This window comes from Triticum aestivum, chromosome 5A (genome assembly GCF_018294505.1).
Source record: "Triticum aestivum cultivar Chinese Spring chromosome 5A, IWGSC CS RefSeq v2.1, whole genome shotgun sequence".
Taxonomy (NCBI): Eukaryota; Viridiplantae; Streptophyta; class Magnoliopsida; order Poales; family Poaceae; genus Triticum; species Triticum aestivum.
The window spans coordinates 606831991-606850010 of record NC_057806.1 but is presented as its reverse complement, the minus strand read 5'-3'; the positions used below and the strand labels follow the sequence as shown (position 1 = coordinate 606850010).

The window sequence follows — 18020 nt, the reverse complement described above, 5'->3', positions numbered from 1 at the left end:
TATGATCACGGACATAACGAGGAGTCTCGAAATGGTCGAGACATAAAGATTGATATATTGGACGGCTATATTCGGACACCGGAAGTGTTCCAGGGAAGTTTCGGATAAAACCGGAGAACGGGGGGTTACCGAAACCCCCTGGGGGTTTAATGGGCCTCATGGGCCTAAAGTGGAGAAGAGGAAAGGCAGCCATGGCAGGCCGCGCGCCCCCTCTCCCCCTAGTCCGAATTGGACAAGGAGGGAGGGGCGGCGCCCCCCCTTTCCTTCCTCACCTCTCTCCCTTCCTTCCCCCTCTCCTACTTGGACAAGGAAAGGGAGGGGAGTCCTACTCCCGGTAGGAGTAGGACTCCTCCTGCGCGCCTCCTTCTAGGGCCGGCCGCACCCCCCTTGGCTCCTTTATATACGGGGGCAAGGGGGCACCCTAGCACACACAAGTTGATCTTCGTGATCGTTCCTTAGCCGTGTGCGGTGCCCCCCTCCACGATATTACACCTCGATCATATTGTAGCGGTGCTTAGGCGAAGCCCTGTGACGGTTAAACATCAAGATGGTCACCACGTCGTCGTGCTGACGAAACTCCTCCCCGAAGCTTTGCTGGATCGGAGCCCGGGGTGCGTCATCGAGCTGTATGTGTGTCAAGAACTTGGAGGTACCGGAGTAACGGTGCTTGGATCGGTTGGACCGGGAAGACGTACGACTACTTCCTCTATGTTGCGTCAACGCTTCCGCTTCGGTCTACGAGGGTACGTAGACAACACTCTCCCCTCTCGTTGCTATGCATCACCATGATCTTGCGTGTGCGTAGGAATTTTTTTGAAATTACTACGTTCCCCAACACTTGGCTCGAACCGGGACAGAAGGCTGGGCTTTAGTCCCGGTTCCAGCCACGAACCGGGACAAATGAGTTGCCTATATATACCCCTCGCCCATGAGCAGAGCTCTCCACAGTGCTCTGTTTTTTCTGGCCGGCGAGGAAAGGGCATTTGGGTGCTCTATCTCACCTCCTATGCACACGAGGTGTTCGATGAAATGCCCGAGCCACGCTAGTTAAGCTTTCTCCTCTCGAAGCTCGACCGCCAAGCTCCATTTTCCCCGACATTTGTCTAGGTTTAGCGGTCCATCACGTCCCGTCCCCGTCTTCACCGTCATCGATTGCCTGCGCCGATCTCGTCGCCTGCACCACTGTGGTGAGCCTCTTATCTTCTTCTGAAAGAAAAAAAATTCTTACTTTAGATAGATACTCGTCTAATTTTCTTACTTTTATTATTGCTTGTTATTATATAGTGCAATGGTTTTGGTATCCGCCACCATCGGCCCTTGTCCTGGCTATGATTCGGATGTGGTATATATTATCTTTTATAACTATTTGGTCCATTTATTGTTTATGACAATTATGCCCATCAAGTTGACATAGATTTTATTTATGTAGGAGGTAGTTGAACCGGAAATTCCAACCGACCTATTGTCGAGAGGTTAAATTTAGTTGAAGAAGAAAACAATTACTTGAAGGAAAAAATAAAAAAATTGAGGAGGACAAGATGATATTGGAGTTGCATGTTGCGGATGTCGTCGATGATCACAAGATCAAGATGGATGCAATGCGGTTGAAGATGAGAAAGATTAGAAAATATGTCATTCATACCGAGGCTTGGTATCATTATGCCGTTGGATCAATTTTTACCTTGGTTGTGATTATGATCGCATTTATTGTTGCATTAAAATGTTTCACATAGTTTCAATATATGGTTTAACTAGATGCTCTGGAGAGCTATATGTTGTTCAATGAGAACTATGTATGTACTTTGTTTTTAATGTGATGATGAATTTCTATTAATTTGGTCACTTATCAATCCATGTGAATTTGTAATGGTCTTTGACACACATAATGTGATGACGAACTTCTATTATTTTGGTCACTTATCTATACATGTGGCTTTGAATGGTGCATTTTGAACACACAAAAAGTCTGGAGTTGAAATAAGTTTTAAAAAATGAAATCCCTTTATAACAGATGAGTTTTCGTCCGAAACCCTGATACTTCGAAAGAGATTGTTCATTTTGTACATGAAGTGCATCCAGTTTTTGTCGTAACCCTCTCAACTTTTTAGCACATGCTATGTGGGTGAAATGATGATACCATGCCGACTTTCAACCTTTTTAGAGTTCATTTGTAGTGCTTTTCAATTTCAAGGTCATCCAGCTCAAAAAAATCAATAAATGCATGAAAATAACAAATCAAGTCAGAAAGGGTTGAAAATTGATGATGTGGCTTTGAATGGTGCAGTCTGAACACACAAAAAGTCTGGAGTTCAAATAAGTTCAAGAAAATGAAATCCCATTATAACAGATGAGTTTTCGTATGAAACCCTTATACTTCGAAAGAGATTGTCTGTTTTGTACATGAACTGCATCTAGTTTTTGCCGTAACCCTCTCAGCTTTTATGCACATGCTATGTGGGTGAAATGATGATACCATGCCAACTTTCAACATTTTCAGAGTTCATTTGAAATTCTTTTGAATTTCAGGGTCTTATAGCTCAAATAAATCAGTAAATGCATGAAAAACAACAAATGAAGTCAGAAAGGGTTGAAAATTGATGATATGGCTTTGAATGGTGCATTTGAACACAGAAAAAGTCTGGAGTTGAAATAAGTTCAAAAAAAATGAAATCCCTATGTAACAGATGAGTTTTCGTCTGAAACCCTGATACTTCGAAAGAGATTGTCCGTTTTGTACACGGAGTGCATCCAGTTTTTGCCGTAACCCTCTCAACTTTTTAGCACATGCTATATGGGTGAAATGATGATACCATGCCAACTTTCAACATTTTCAGAGTTCATTTGTAGTGCTTTTCAATTTCACGGTCATTCAACTAAAAAAATCAATAAATGCATGCAAAATAACAAATGAAGTCAGAAAGGGTTGAAAATTGATGATGTGGCTTTGAATGGTGAATTTTGAACACACTAAATAAGCTTTCGTTCGAAACCCTGATACTTCGAAAGAGATTGTACATTTTTGTACACGAAGTGCATCTAGTTTTTGTCGTAACCCTCACAACTTTTTAGCATATTCTATGTGGGTGAAATGATGATACCATGCCAACTTTCAACCTTTTTAGAGTTCATTTGTAGTGCTTTTCAATTTCAAGGTCATTCAACTTAAAAAAATCAGTAAATGCATGAAAATAATAAATGAAGTCAGAAATGGTTGAAAATTGATGATGTGGCTTTGAATGGTGTATTTTGAACACACACAAAGTCTGGAGATCAAATAAGTTCAAGAAAATGAAATCCCTTTGTAACAGATGAGTTTCCGTATGAACCCCTTATACTTCGAAAGAGATTATCTGTTTTGTACACGAAGTGCATCTAATTTTTGCTGTAACCCTCTCAGCTTTTATGCACATGCTATATGGGTAAAATGATGATACCATGCCAACTTTCAACATTTCTAGAGTTCATTTGAAATGCTTTTGAATTTCAGGGTCTTATAGCTCAAAAAAATCAGTAAATGCATGAAAAATAACAAAAGAAGTCAGAAAGGATTGAAAATTGATGATGTGGCTTTGAATGGTGCATTTTGAAGACACAAAAAGTCTGGAGTTGAAATAAGTTCAAAAAAATGAAATCCCTTTTGTAACAGATGAGTTTTCGTCCGAAACCCTGATACTTCGAAAGAGATTGTCCGTTTTATACACGAAGTGCATCCAGTTTTTGCCGTAACATTCTCAACTTTTTATCACATGCTATGTGGGTGAAATGATGATACCATGCCAACTTTCAACATTTTTAGAGTTCATTTGTAGTGCTTTTCAATTTCAAGGTCATTCAGCTAAAAAATCAGTAAATGCATGAAAAATAACAAATGAAGTCAGAAAGAGTTGAAAATTGATGATGTGGCTTTGAATGGTGCATTTTGAACACACACACAGTTTGGAGTTCAAAAAAGTTCAAAAAAATGAAATCCCTTTGTAACAGATTAGTTTTCGTGCGAAACCCTGATACTTCGAAAGAGATTATCCATTTTATACACGAAATGCATCCAGTTTTTGCCGTAACCCTCTCAACTTTTTAGCAAATGCTATGTGGGTGAAATGATGATATCATGCCAACTTTCAACCTTTTTAGAGTTCATTTGTAGTGCTTTTCAATTTTAGGGTCATTTAGTGCAAAAAGAATAAACTAATAGCAAAAATAATGAACTTAAAATAATCAATTATAATATTATGTTATGATAAACTAAAAAAAACTATAATATTCTTCAATAGAAAAAACAATAAACTAAAAAGTTTTTATAAAAATCTAATAGCAAAAGAAATCAACTAAAAAGTTTTTATAAACCTCTAGTATTTTTTAAACTACATTTATAGAAAATTTATGCAACTAAAATTATCAAAGTATTTTCTGTTCAAAACATTAATGAAAAAAAGAATTTTCATAAATAAATTTTTTTGTTAAAAACTTTAATAGAAAACTAAAATAACTAAATCTGTTCTTGATTAAAATACAGATTTAAAATTACCTAAAAATTACCAAATTTAATATAATGATAAAACACAATAATGTTAAATAGCTGGAAAAAAGAATCACTCAAAAATATATTTTTATAGTAAACTTATTCACAAACTAGTAATTCACACTAATTTAAAAGAATTCAAATTTGAAAATTAATGGCACTAACAGAAAGTCTATAATTTTAGTGACCCTACAGCAAAAAAATTAAAGAAATAAAGCAAAAAAGAAAAGAAAATAAATAATGCAAAAACAAAACAAAAAACTAGAAAAAAATGCCACCTACTAGGCCACAACAGCCTGAATACGACTAGAAACCCCATTGGGCCAGGATTCAGGCCCACGGTTGCCCCAGTAGGCCCATAGGCACAAGTGACAGATTAGGCCCGAAAGCCTACAGTTAAAAGGAGCTCGACAGGGTGGGCGCAGCAGCGCTTATAAACCACGCTCGAGCTCTTTCAACTAGCGAGGTGGGACTAAACTTTTGACGCCGGCAGCACAAGGCATTTGGTCTCGGTTGGTGGCACCAACCCCCCCCCCCTTTAGTTCCGGTTGGTGCCACCAACCGGGACCAAAGGCTGCTGAAAAGAGGCCTTTGGTCCCGGTTGGTGGCACCAACCGGTACTAAAGGTGGCATTCGTCCCGGTTGGTGCCCGAACCGGGACCATTGCTTCATCTATATAACTGGCACTTGTGAAATTCTTCATTCAGTTCGTCTTCCCCACCCCGACGACGCCGTCAGGCTGCCCCTCTGCGCCTCACCGTCGCCGTCGTCGCCCTGCCTCCGACGCCGTCCCGCGCCGCCTAAACGCCGTCGCCGCCCCGCGCCCCTGCCTCCTCGACGCCCGTCGCCGCGCCCCACCCGCCCCCGGCCTGCCTCCTCGTCTCCCGTCGCCGCCCCCTGCCTCATCGTTGCCTGTCGCCGCGCCCCTTACCATCGCCGCGCCCCTCACCGTCGCCCCCGTGCATGCTCTGCCTCCTCGTCGATCGCCGCCCCCTTAGTGAGCTCATATGAATTTTCCTAATTTAGATGTGTAGTTTAGACGTGTAGTTAATTGAGTAGTTGTAATTTGTTCATAAATGAATATGCAAAAGTTAGATTTTTTTTCATATATAATGTAGATGTATATGTAGTGTATGTATGTATGGATGGATGTGTAGTTATATTATTTTAGTTTATGTTTAGTTTAGTTTTAAGATTAGGAAAATTTTAGATGTGTAGTTATATTTATTTAGATGTATAGTTAATTTAGATGTTGTAATTTGTTCATAAAAATTGTGCACTTTTGTATAGAAACTTTATTTTTTTTCGTATGTACGAAAATGTAGAATGAAAACAAAAACAAACATATAAGAAAAAACAAAGGAAAAAATGAAGAAGGAAAAGAAAATCGCCCGACCCGGCAACCACCGCATTTTCATAAAGTGTTTCCACCGATGAGTCCGCGTCGCACCGATCGAGCACCGGCGGCGAAGCAAGTCTTTGTTTAAGGTAGTTCTTTGTTAAAGTGAGGGGGGCGTCGGGAACACCCCCGGCCCTCTCGCTCGACCAAAACTCTCGAGGACACCCAAACCCTAGAAAAAACAATGTCGGTCTCCTACCCCCTCCCGCCGCGCCCCTACCCAATCGACAAACTCTCTTGAGGCCACCCAAATTTACCAAGTTAAAAGAGCGTTGTCGTCGAGGCCACCCCGAACCCTTGAAGCGTTGTTGAGGCCACCCTGGACCCTTGAAGCGTTGTCGAGGCCACCCCAAACCCTAGAGAAGCATCGAGGCCAAGCCACTAATATGATTCCTTATTTTGCTTAGCTAGCTAGTTCTACGTTTTCCACTAATATATCAATCTGTCATGTTTGAATAATAATTTCCATGTTGTAAATATTTGCAGAAACTATGGATCCGCACCCCTGAGACGAAGCAACAGAAGCGGTGTTGGGGGAGATAATCGCACACGGAAGTGATGTCGTCTTGTCGCTTCTCAACGACACATGCACCGATGGTATGGAAAGACATGATGAAGAAGCAGACTACGACGATGATGATCAAACAATGGAGGAGGAAGGAGACCATGATGACGGCTCCGGTGACTGAATGGAGGGGGAAGGACACCGTGATGTCAGCTCCGGTGACCGAATGGAGGGGGAAGGACACCGTGATGACGGCTCCGGTGACCGAACGGAGTCCGGCCAGGTATATATATTAATTAATTAAGCTTGTGCTGACTATAGCTAATTGATGCATTAATTGTTTTTGGTATGTACACATATTAACTCTCTTCTTTTTCTTCTTTTCTAGCCCTCCGGATCGAGCAACACTTCGGTAACGAGACGAGGCTTGAAGAGAAAGTTGCGCGCGGATGAAAGGTACAAGATCATCAAAATTGATCGCGCTGGCCAACTGATTGAACCCCTCCGGACCAAGCAAAAATTTAATGCTCAATGCGGGGTTCTAGTTAGGGACATGATCCCGATCAGCATCGAGCAATGGTTGAAGCCTAAGGACAAAGACTCTCAAGTGTCTTATGTCAGCGATAGGCAGAAAGTTGATCCTTGGACCGCGCTGTAGGAAAATTTCACCTTCCCGCCAGAGGAGGATCCAAAGAATCCAGTTAAAAAGCCAATGATCAAGGCTTATGCTCTTAAGAAGATGGCTGAGCTATTCAGGAGGTGGAAGAATGAGCTGAAATCATCGTTTGTCGACCAAGACAAGACTCCAGAATTCATCGGCCAATTTAAGAAGATAAAAGATCAGTGGCCCGCATTTGTCACCAAGAAGAAATCTGAGAGAGTAGCGAAGATGTCAGCGACAAACAAGAAAAATGCTGCAAAGAAGAAGCATGATCATCGCATGGGGTCAGGTGGCTACCTGAAAGCCCGGCCGTTGTGGGACAAGGCTAAGAATGACCTCATTGATAAAGGGATCGAACCAGAGACGCGACGCTGGCCAGACCATTGCAGGACTTAGTTCTTCGGGGTTGGGGGAAAATTGGACCCTGTAACAGGAAAGTGCGTTTGGACCAACGAGCAGCTGAACACACCCATCGAGAAGCTTCAGGAGTATATCGAAAGGCACAACAAGGGACGTTCGTTTTGGACAGAGAGAACGACGAGCTCACAGAGGCCTTCGGGAATCCTGAGCACCCCGGACGTACCCGAGGCATGCCAGGCTCCCTTTCATGCAAGGCTGGATTTCCCGACGCAGGCGGTTACAAACGCCGGGAGAGGAAGAAGAAAAAGAAGTTGACCCAACTATAGGCGCTGCATGCAAGGGTACAAGCGCTAGAGGAACGAGATGAGGCCCGCAGCACGCGACCTGCCGAAGCTGCTACACCCGAAGCTACCCTGCCATCTCAGCGGAGAAGCAGCGTGGCTTCCACGGAGCTGCTTCAGGAGCCTGTCTTCACGGCTCCTGCTAGCTACCCCGTGGATTCTATCACAGAGTCTCAGAATTGCCACCTTATGACGTAGTGGATGGAATTTAAAGTCAAGGCGGCTGTTGGCTCTGTTGCACCTCCTGAACCTGGCTCAACTTTTCGGTGCCGGCCGATTCCAGAAGGATATGCTAGGGTGATGGTGGATGAAATCACAAAAGGATTTGAGGACCTCCAGCTTGACCACCCTACGGGTGACGGGGAGACTCGGCTGGGTTCTTATCTGAAGACTCCATGCCTATGGCGGAAGGAGCTCATCAACCTTCCGAACTGGACGCCTCCGCCTCCTCCTTCTCCGGCGAGTCAGGGCACTCTGCCTCCTCCACTGCCTCCTCCTCCGGCGAGTGATCAGGGCACTCAGCCTCCTTCTCCGGCGCGTGGCGGCACTCCACCTCCTTCTTCGCCTGCGCCGGCGCGCCCGAGCAGCCACCAGCCTCCTCCTTCTCCGCCTCGCCAGCAAGGGTGGAAGAGACCCGCCGCCGCCCCGGCTGCTCCAGCGCGTCGTAGTCCTTCTCCTCCGCCTCGTAAGCAAGCACGAAAGAAAACAGCCGCAGCCGCTCCGTCTGCTTCAGCGTCTAGCAGTACAGCCAGAGGCGGGAGGCAATACAAATTTGGTCCACCTCTCAAGCCTCTAGAGAAGTTACCATACGAGAGGACCGTGGAAGAAAACGCGAAGATCGTGGAAAAAGAAGTGAAGGACTTCTTTGAAGGGATGAAAGCAAATATACATCCATCTCCGGAGGAGAAGGTAGACCGGGTGAAAGCAAAGCGCACTATCGATGCCCTGAGGAAACCACCAAAGTCTCCGCTGAAAAACAACTATGAGCGCATTACTGCAAAGGTATATATAAAAGCAGAGCGGTCGGGAAATACTATCAGTGATCGAAGGTTAGCAGAACGACGAGTTGAGAAAAAAATTGTCCAGCTCGGCGAACAAGAGGACCAATCGTGCCCCCCGCTCAAGGTGTCTAGCGATATCGTCGCTAATGATCCGAGGATGGTGCCCGGTTATAGCAATCTTGAAGATTACCTGCCCGACGATGTACATTATAATTTCTTGGAGGTGGAAGAACACCAATACCATTACGGGAAGCCTCTTGTCAAAGATGAAAATCCTCTAACAACGATGATGCGAAGATTCCATGATTGGTACATGAAAACCTACAGAGAGTCTGGGGGGACGAATACTTTGTATCTGAGAGTTAAAGAGGAGCACGACCTCGTTGGAATTGATTTGTTAACTGTTCCATTTGAGGAGCTCTTCCAGTGGTTCAATCAAAAGGCCCTCGATAAATTAATGGTCACTTGCTACTGTCTGTAAGTACTACGTACTTCTGTCATTAAGTCTCTATATATAGCTCAGCTCTTTCATTGCATGTATATATGATTATCCTCACTATATTATGCAGATTGAAGATCGTCGAGTGCAGAAAAGCAAAAATGTATGATATTGGGTTCATTAACACAAATCTCATAGATGAATTTCAGGTTAAAAATAACGCCGATGATGCTGAGGCCAACTTGCTCAAATCATTGATAATAAATCAAAACAAAGATAAAATACTCTTTCCTTACAACTTCGAGTGAGTGTTACTGTCTTGTGCATATTCGGTTTCCCTTATTACTCGAGCGAGGTTATAGTAATGTAATTGATGAGTTATGCATGCGTGCGCAACTTCCACTATATTCTCCTGGAGATTAAGCTTGAGCAGGGACTAGTAACCGTCTTAGACTCGAGACGAAAAGATCCCGAGACCTATGCGGATATGACTAAAATTCTCAACAAGTAAGTTCAATCGATCATTATCGCACCATATCGGCAACTTTTTGTTCATTTCCCTAATATCTCAAGTAATAATTATTTTCTTTGTCTTGCAGGGTTTGGAAAAAGTTCACCGAAGAAGCTCCAGGACTGCCAAAGGAGCTGCGATATACATACCCGAAAGTAAGTACTACTAGCTAGCTAGTTCCGCGCATCTCCTGTTGATTCTAGCTACTTTCATCAATGCCATTTATAATGCTTCATTATCAGTTTGATTGACCTCTATTTCTCATAAAGTACTTGTGGCAGGAACAAGGAAATGATTACTGTGGATACTACGCGTGCGAGTTCATCTACAACGCGACTTGCAAAGATAAGCGGGGCTACTCTAAAAGACAATTGATGTGCGTAAGCAATAATATTCACAATTTCATTTTATTACACCATCATTTTTGTTGAGTTTCATTCATATATATGTATTAACCCCCTTCTTGAAATTAGACGTGGGAGATGCGGAATGAACTCCTACCAGAAGATCGCATGAAAGCAATTCAAGAGGAATTAGCGGGATTCTTTCTTGACCACGTCATCAATAAAGCTGGAGAATACCATGTGGAACTTGATTTCAGATGCTAGGGGATTGTAAGAGATCTTACATATTGTATATGTATGTAGCCAGTAGCGTCGGATAGATAATATGAAAACTTGTTGTTCGACCAATCTCTCGGAGAAGAAGAGGTCAATCACTTCTCTCCTTATGCATGACGAACTTCTGTACTTAATGGTTTCCTTCATTTTCTTACTGGCTAGCGTGTCGAGGGCCTCTCTATACGTATAATACGTAGCGTCGACCAAGCACGGAGATAAGAGAGGACACTTCTCTCTATTAATTAATTAGCTACCTAACACAATATATGAAACACCTTAATTAACCATACAAAACCCCCAAATCTACCCCCTTCAGAAAAAAAACAAAAACCATAGCCCCTGAACAGCTGACGCGTGGATGCCTATTGGTCCAGGTTGGTGCCACCAACCGGGACTAAAGGGCCTCCTGCCTGGGCTCGCAGCACCGGCCACGTGGAGGCCCATCTGTCCCAGTTAGTATAAGAACCGGGACTAAAGGCCTAGGGCATTAGTAACGACCCTTTAGTCCCGGTTCCCCAACCGGGACAGATGGGCCTTATGAACCGGAACAAATGACCCTTTTTCTACTAGTGTAAGTCTAGGACTTGAACACTTGTGGGCGAATTTCACTCTCCTCCTAACTATCTAACCACAAATTGGTTCGCTCCAGCAACATATGTTGGACGGTAGGCATGGGTTTAGCTCCTTCTCGGGCCTAGCTCATTCATCAGATGAACACGGTGGATTTCTAAATGGTAGGAAGGCGTGGTGCCATGGGCATTGGGGCTGGACGGAGAAGGGTTGGCCTCGAGCCCGCGGAGCTCGCGGTTCCGGCCACCACCGACGGGGCAAGATGGGGAGGCCATGAGGTGGGCGGCGGAGCCGGAGTGGCTAGCGATGTGAGAGGTCATGGACGTCGGGGCCGGAATGGCCGCCGGTGTGGGAGCGTGGAGCGTGGGAGCGTCGAGGCTGTCATTAGCATACAACTATAACATAAACGTCAACACGACATGCCCGCTAGAGTGTCCACTGCCGCCATATGACGCCACACGTTGCTCTGCTTGAGAGAAAGCTGTGCGCACGTTTCCATTTAGAAAAATAGTCCTGGTCTACGTTCACCTCCATCTGAAAAGGAAAAAATACATTTAAAAATAATCCATATCTTCGTTTAAAGAAAATCTAAAAAAATTCTCATCACGACCAACCAGCTTGCGTCATGTAACATAGTTGATTGACCGTCCTTCATTGATACTATGGGACGAGGCCACCATGACTAAGCGACAGGCAGTTGAGGCACTGGACAACAGCATGCGCGACATCATGGGAAGACGGGACCGACCCTTTGGAGGAAAAACTGTTGTGTTTGGCGGGGACTTTAGGCAGGTGCTTCCGGTCGTCAGGAGGGGGTCCCGGGGTCAGATAATCGATGCAACCCTCCGAAGTTCACACCTCTGGAAGGGTATGCGCCAGCTAAGGCTCGTCACCAACATGAGGGCTCATAATGACACCTGGTTTGCGGATTACTTGCTAAGGGTGGGCAATGGCACCGAGGAAGTTGATGATCAAGGAAACATACGACTCCCTGAAGATATTTGTGTGTCGTCTACAGGCGAGGGTGACGACCTGGAGAAGCTGATTGACCATGTGTTTCCGAGACTAGATGACAACATGTCCGATCCGAATTACATGACTTCACGCGCAATCCTCTCCACCACGAACGACAACGTCGACAAGATAAACATACGCATGGTAGAGCGTTTTCGGGGAGAAGAAGTAATCTACCATAGCTTTGACAGTGCAGAAGACGACCCGTATGGCTACTATGCTCCCGAGTTCCTAAATGGATTGACTCCCAACGGTCTGCCTCCGCATGCACTCAAACTGAAGCTCAACTGCCCTGTCATACTTCTAAGGAATATTGATCCGGCTAATGGTCTGTGTAACGGGACGAGGCTTGTGGTGCGAGGTTTTGAGAGGAACGCCATCGACACAGAAATCGTGATCGGACAACACGCAGGTAGGAGGGTATTCCTTCCTCGAATACCCCTATGCCCGTCTGACAACGACATGTTTCCGTTCAAGTTCAAGAGGAAGCAATTTCCTGTAAGGCTTAGCTTTGCTATGACGATTAACAAGGCTCAAGGCCAGACGATTCCGATTGTTGGCGTGTACCTACCTAATCCGGTGTTCTCTCATGGTCAACTCTATGTCGCATTGTCTCGAGCCACCGCAAAGAGAAATATAAAGATCCTCATTGAGAAGAAGGAGAATGCCAAGAAGCAAAGCGGTAAATCTAAGAAGCGAAAACGACCTGCCTTGTCCTTACAGACCTCGATGAAGAACATCGTCTATAAGGAAGTCCTTACAGCCTGAAGTCCGCTCTTAAATATGTGAGAGGATTTACTCTTATGCTACAGGTAATTTGGTGCTCTTTGGTGCCTTTGTACATATCTCTATCTTTTGATGTTTGCAATTGAACTTTATTATGTTTATACTACAAGGCAAGTATTAATAATATTGCCTCGGATTTGTGACTTTGCAAGTTGCCAAATTTTGTTGTATGTGACATTATTTTTCGTTTTGCTGGTTTGCTTATGTATATTATTCTTTTGTTGTTTTGTAATCAATCATCTACTACATCTAAACCCGGCTTTGTTTTCCTGCACAAATATTACACACTGCCTTGATCACTCCGTTCTTGTAAAACTAGACTCCACTAGAGTGTTCTACATTAGAGAAATATTTATGATGTGGCCACAAATCAGGAACAGTCAATGTTATTTATTTTTGTTTACTATGTCATTTTTGTGACCGATGAGTATCTTTGGTATTAGAACTCCAGTTACACCAATTGGTTATTTGCATCTCAAGTTAAATTAGTCACTGTTAATCAAAATGAAATGTGGCCATTGGTTCTTCGATAATTGATGGTACAGATGGTCAAAGCAACAATGATATACCCCACTGGATTAATGGTATAGAAGTAGCTTATTTATGTGTGTTCCTTTTCTTTTACTCCTGGGCCATGAACAGATGAGGGCATGAACAGAAGTGCTAGGTGCATATAAATTCAGAGGACACTTTGCTCAAGTTATATGCATGGTGCACCAGCAAAGTGCTTCTACAAGTACTCCTAGCAGTTCAGAACTGCAAATACTCCTACTGCAAACAAAATTCAGTAAATTTCAGTGCATCTACTGCAAACTAAATTCAGTGCATCAACTCCATGTACTCCTAGAGTACTCTTTCTTTGAAATTCAGTGCATCTACTGGAAACAAAATTCAGTAAATTTCTAGCAACTACTCCTACTGCACAAAAAAATGAGTGAATTAAGCATGCAGACATACCTGATGCTCCAGGGGCATAAAACAATAATCTTCAGAGCTGTTGCAAATTGGACCAGAATCCAATTCTCAGTGTCAATGCCATATTTAATCATAAAATCCTTAAGAAGAAGGCGCAAGAACTTCAAATGTTCCTTTTCACGCAATTCGATTTGATGCAAGCGATGAGCTTCCTTAACAATAGTCGTTAACCTGGATAAAGAGGAGCATTTGCTTTAAGTGAAAAAAAACATAAATAAAGGTTAAAATTTACTAGAAGTTGGTACAGCCCTGAATATAACAAAACTAGAAGATACCCCGCGCGTTGCAGCGGGAATTTTAAGAAAATAAGTTGCAAGAAAAAAAAGGACAACTATATTATATACATGTGATAGCAAATAATGTACTAAAGTGGAAGCGCCATGTGTGCATTATTAGTGAATCAAATGGTGATTCAGATGCATGAGAATAAATTTAAGTCATCAAAAAATTGTGAGTTGTTACAACCTAGAGCACATTTATATACACGACCCTAACATATTACTTGCAATACAAAAAACTAAAATGAGCATGCTGCATTACATGATATTCTGCACATGCTTATGTACATTTTGGAAATCACTAAATGTTCTTCCTGAAGTATAGTTGACACTCTCGAATCACCAAAAATACTTGGTGTATCAAATTTATTCTCCGCCTCCGGTGCATATTAAAAAAGTCATCAAAGAGTGAAGGCATGCTCACGTTGTGCTTGAGTGAGAAAACGAAGCATCCTCAAGTGGTGTGTGGTGTCATCAATAGATGCGGTGTCGGGAGCTTTGACACAGACCGGTGGAAAGAATTCAAATCAATTATTGTTCTATTGTCAAGGATAATAGAGAACACATAATTATACAATGCATTTAAAAAGGGAATACAGATCATACCACCAAGTAATGGAATAGCAAACAGTAATCCATGAAATAATACTTGAAAAAAATAATCCATTTCAGTTGACGACCACAAAGGTATGGTTAATGCAACGTAGTAAGCTCTGTTGATCCAGATTGGTGTACATACGACCATCCATCTTTCTCTGAAGTAATGAGTACAATTTAAGAGAAAAATGTCAGTAGAACAGCCAGATCATATAAAGCTTTAGTATCTGGAGCACAACATCTATATTTAAGCTTTGCATCGACCAATACATGAAATTTCCAAGCCAGACAACTGATGTTGTTCTAGGTACAACATTTTTTAAATCTCTAGATTTAAGAAGTGGACTGGCAGAAAATGTATTGCGATGGCAGAATCAAACGTACTCCATGAAGAAGAGGTTGTAGGGAGAACCTGATATGGAGAGGATAGGGGTAGCTGCAAATCTGTTCCGACAAACACGCATGACACGTGCAAGCGGTTGGTGGACTTCTGATTCGTCCCACCATCTTGCAGGATAGTTATAGCCTGTAACTGAAGCGAAAGGAATCAAATACAACAATAGTATCAAACTGTTGTCAGGGTATCACTTACCTGGAGAAAGAGATTGCACAATTGCTTTCTCTGATCGAACTCTCCGCCTCCTCGCTCCCTTCCACCGAGAATCAGCACGTCGCCCAGCCGTCCACCTGTAGGATCCTCCATAACAGCCCAGAAGTTTGACAATCATCTACCCACCTTCCTTAGAGTGAGCAGAACATGAGAAAATCGAACGGAAATTTGGTATAACACAATTGTCTAAATCATGAAAGGAGGCAGGATCAATGATTAAAAAATGGGAGCATTACTAGCAAGCGGTGGCAAGCATTACCAAAAGTCATGTAGAAAAAGCAGAGTAATCGATTAGATGATCTTGAGTTTGTCATTGATGACAGCCAAATCTTAAGGAGCATCAGCAAGGAAAAAATAAGAACCTTTGCTGGATCATTGAGGTAGTCCCCATCAAAAGAGAAAATTGCAATGCCAACGGGTGCTTCATATAGCAGCACAATAGTCATGTCTCCTGTCGGGAAACCAAGTAAAGTACGCACGGGATTCATCTGACTCCAAATTATGATCTCACAATCCGGAACATCAACATAAAGACAGGCTATTCCCTAAAAAAGCAGGTGGTGGTCAGTACTGTTCACCCAGACAGAAGCAACAAGAAAGCTTACAAAGTATACTAACTAGGTTCATTTCAATTATTCTTTTATATTCAGAACTTCCCACAACTAATTTGTTCTCGGAACCACACAGTTCGGTGAGCCTCTTGGCTAGGTGATCGTCAATAGCGTTATTAACTATGTCAATGGGGCAGGGCACCATCTCATTTTGTATGAGTTATTTCAAAATCTTGTCAGATACAATACAATTGTCTAAATCATGAAAGAAGCAGGGTATTTGACAAAGCAGTGCGTCAATTATAAAGTATACTCTTGCTTAAGCCTTTGTATGTATGTTTCTCTCGGTAATGCTCTCGAATATTCATGCATAGAGCTAGACGTCTGTATTCCTCCATTCTTGGTAGGAGTACCATGCCAGAGCTCATTCATCCCTAGCTAGGAAGATCTAACCACTCAGTAGAAAATCTGAATTTTGGGTCGGCCCTAGCAAAGCTGCCGCAAGCAATTTTGGGTCGGCCCTAAGTAACTGAACGATTACAGAAATCTGAATTCGACATGAGCTCCACACAACCAAGTAGTGCTTATTATCTGTTCTATATGTCGCTGGTAGGTATCCACGCTAGCTACAGCCGAGTCAACTCCACTTTTCTGAAAAACTGCTACACGCGCAAGACAAAAAGGTAATCCACAGATTGCCCAACCACAACAAGGAACAAAACATCTTCTCCTCGAGAGGAAAAGGCAGGGGGCAAAGGTAGGCAGAGCATCGAGACGAATCGATTCGTCCAGCCGACGAGCTAGCGAGCCAGCCAGTCCATTCGGAACAGAGCCCGCACCCACCCGCAGAGGAAGCGCGGAGTGAGGGAGGGGGGGGGGGGGGGGGGGGGGGAGGGAGGTGGTAGCAGGAAGGGGGAGGCGTACCCGCACTTGTCGCAGAGCACGGCAAAGCCGCCGGATCGCAGCGGCCGGTCCTTCTCCACTCGCCCACCCCCGCCGCCGTCGGGGCGGGCGCGCCGCACGCCGCGTTCATGCACCTCGCCGCCGCCGCCGTGGGAAACGAGGGAGCCGGTTGTGCGCACACCTGATCGACTTCGGATGAGTGGAGGGGAAGGGATGAGAGGGGGCGGCGGTGGGAGATGAAGTCGCCGGCTGTGGGGGGAGAGCGGAGGGAGTGGAGTGGGTGAGATCTAAGCACTCTACGGGAATGGAGAGAGTGAGGGAGACTGGTGCTGGTTGGTTTTTTTTTAGTAATACTGTTTTTTTCGGGATTTTGAGTAATACTGTTCTTTCTTTATGACTTGGAGTAATACTGCTAGGTTGGGTGCTGGTTGGCCGTGCTGGTTAGCCAATTTGGGCCTTTGACGTTTGCTCTTCGAAGGAAAAATACACTAAAGTATATAAATTGGATCATATGAATAAATGTTTTTTATACTTATTACATATATTCAGAGTATCACAAAAAAATCAAAATTTTGAGAAAAGAAATCGAATATACTTGGTTTATGTTGGATTGCTTGCATGTTTTTAAGTTTTGTCGGACAATTTTCCTTAGCCTATAAAAAAGAATTAAAAATTATCAAAAGAATATATAAATATATTAAAATGATTTAAGAAATTTCAGATGACATATTATTTATATATGAACATTATAGTTGGTTGTTTGCTCCGAAAGAAATGCAACATATTTTTTGTAATAATATGAAAATGGTTTTCTTTTTACAAAATAAAACAACTGTAACATATTTTTAGTTGGATCATCATTTTATATGTATACATTGTTAATGTGCTATTTTGTTATCACTTTACATTACAAGTTAAGTGGATTTCAATTATTATGCAATTGTGACCGCGGTATATTGTCTCTATCTGTGACTATTTCAAAAGCCCGTGGCAACGCACGGGCATTCTACTAGTAACTTAATGGGTTTAACGATAGTATCTTTTGTTTGGACATATCCCTGAACTGCCTCCCGGGTCGCTTAGGGCGACTTCGGAGGCGCTGCCGCCGGGACCTTACAAGGCCCTTCCCCGTCTCCCAGTTCACCACTCCGCCGCCGGAGGAGGCCGTCGCACGGCGGACGGCGGCGGCGGGGCATGTCCACTCGTCTTTTTTCTTTCTCTAGCTTTTCGGTCTTCAACTCAACCCTATCAAGAATGCTTCCGATCTGGTCATCGTCGTCCTGCCTCCCGGCCTCTTGATCTGGCTGCGGCCGAAGGCATCGCGATCTGGCCGCCAGCAGCTTCACGATCTGGCAGGCCACCGGTCTTTGGATCTGCAGT

The 18020-nt window shown here is 43.6% G+C and overlaps 1 protein-coding gene across 11 annotated transcripts; it reads right to left on the bottom strand.

Annotated features, from left to right (window-relative positions):
* Positions 1–11310: 11310 nt before the first annotated feature.
* LOC123105250 (uncharacterized) lies at positions 11311–16976 on the bottom strand. 11 transcript variants are annotated; one of them, XM_044527278.1, is made up of 9 exons: positions 16662–16976; positions 15805–15969; positions 15446–15731; positions 15169–15263; positions 14989–15083; positions 14586–14752; positions 14404–14475; positions 13684–13872; positions 11311–11460 (listed from the first exon to the last, which is right to left on the bottom strand). In XM_044527278.1, exons 2-8 carry the CDS (start codon positions 15940–15942, stop codon positions 13868–13870), a joined length of 858 nt encoding a protein of 285 aa, XP_044383213.1. In that variant the 5' UTR covers positions 15943–15969; positions 16662–16976; the 3' UTR covers positions 11311–11460; positions 13684–13867. The 11 variants fall into 11 exon arrangements, with proteins under 11 accessions (XP_044383213.1, XP_044383222.1, XP_044383212.1 ...); XM_044527287.1 differs by lacking the exon at positions 15805–15969 and having other exon boundaries at positions 16662–16973; XM_044527277.1 differs by lacking the exon at positions 16662–16976 and having other exon boundaries at positions 15805–16643.
* Between the last annotated feature and the right edge of the window lie 1044 nt (positions 16977–18020).

What these genes read in the sequence shown, in the direction of transcription:
- LOC123105250 (XM_044527278.1), bottom strand. Translation starts at nt 15,942, where the DNA reads ATGGTGCCCTGCCCCATTGACATAGTTAATAACGCTATTGACGATCAC. An exon ending in GAATAATTGAAATGAACCTA is followed by an intron (nt 15,732 to 15,804) that starts GTTAGTATACTT and finishes CTGCTTTTTTAG; the next exon opens with GGAATAGCCTGTCTTTATGT. An exon ending in CTTTTTCTACATGACTTTTG is followed by an intron (nt 15,264 to 15,445) that starts GTAATGCTTGCC and finishes AGGATCCTACAG; the next exon opens with GTGGACGGCTGGGCGACGTG.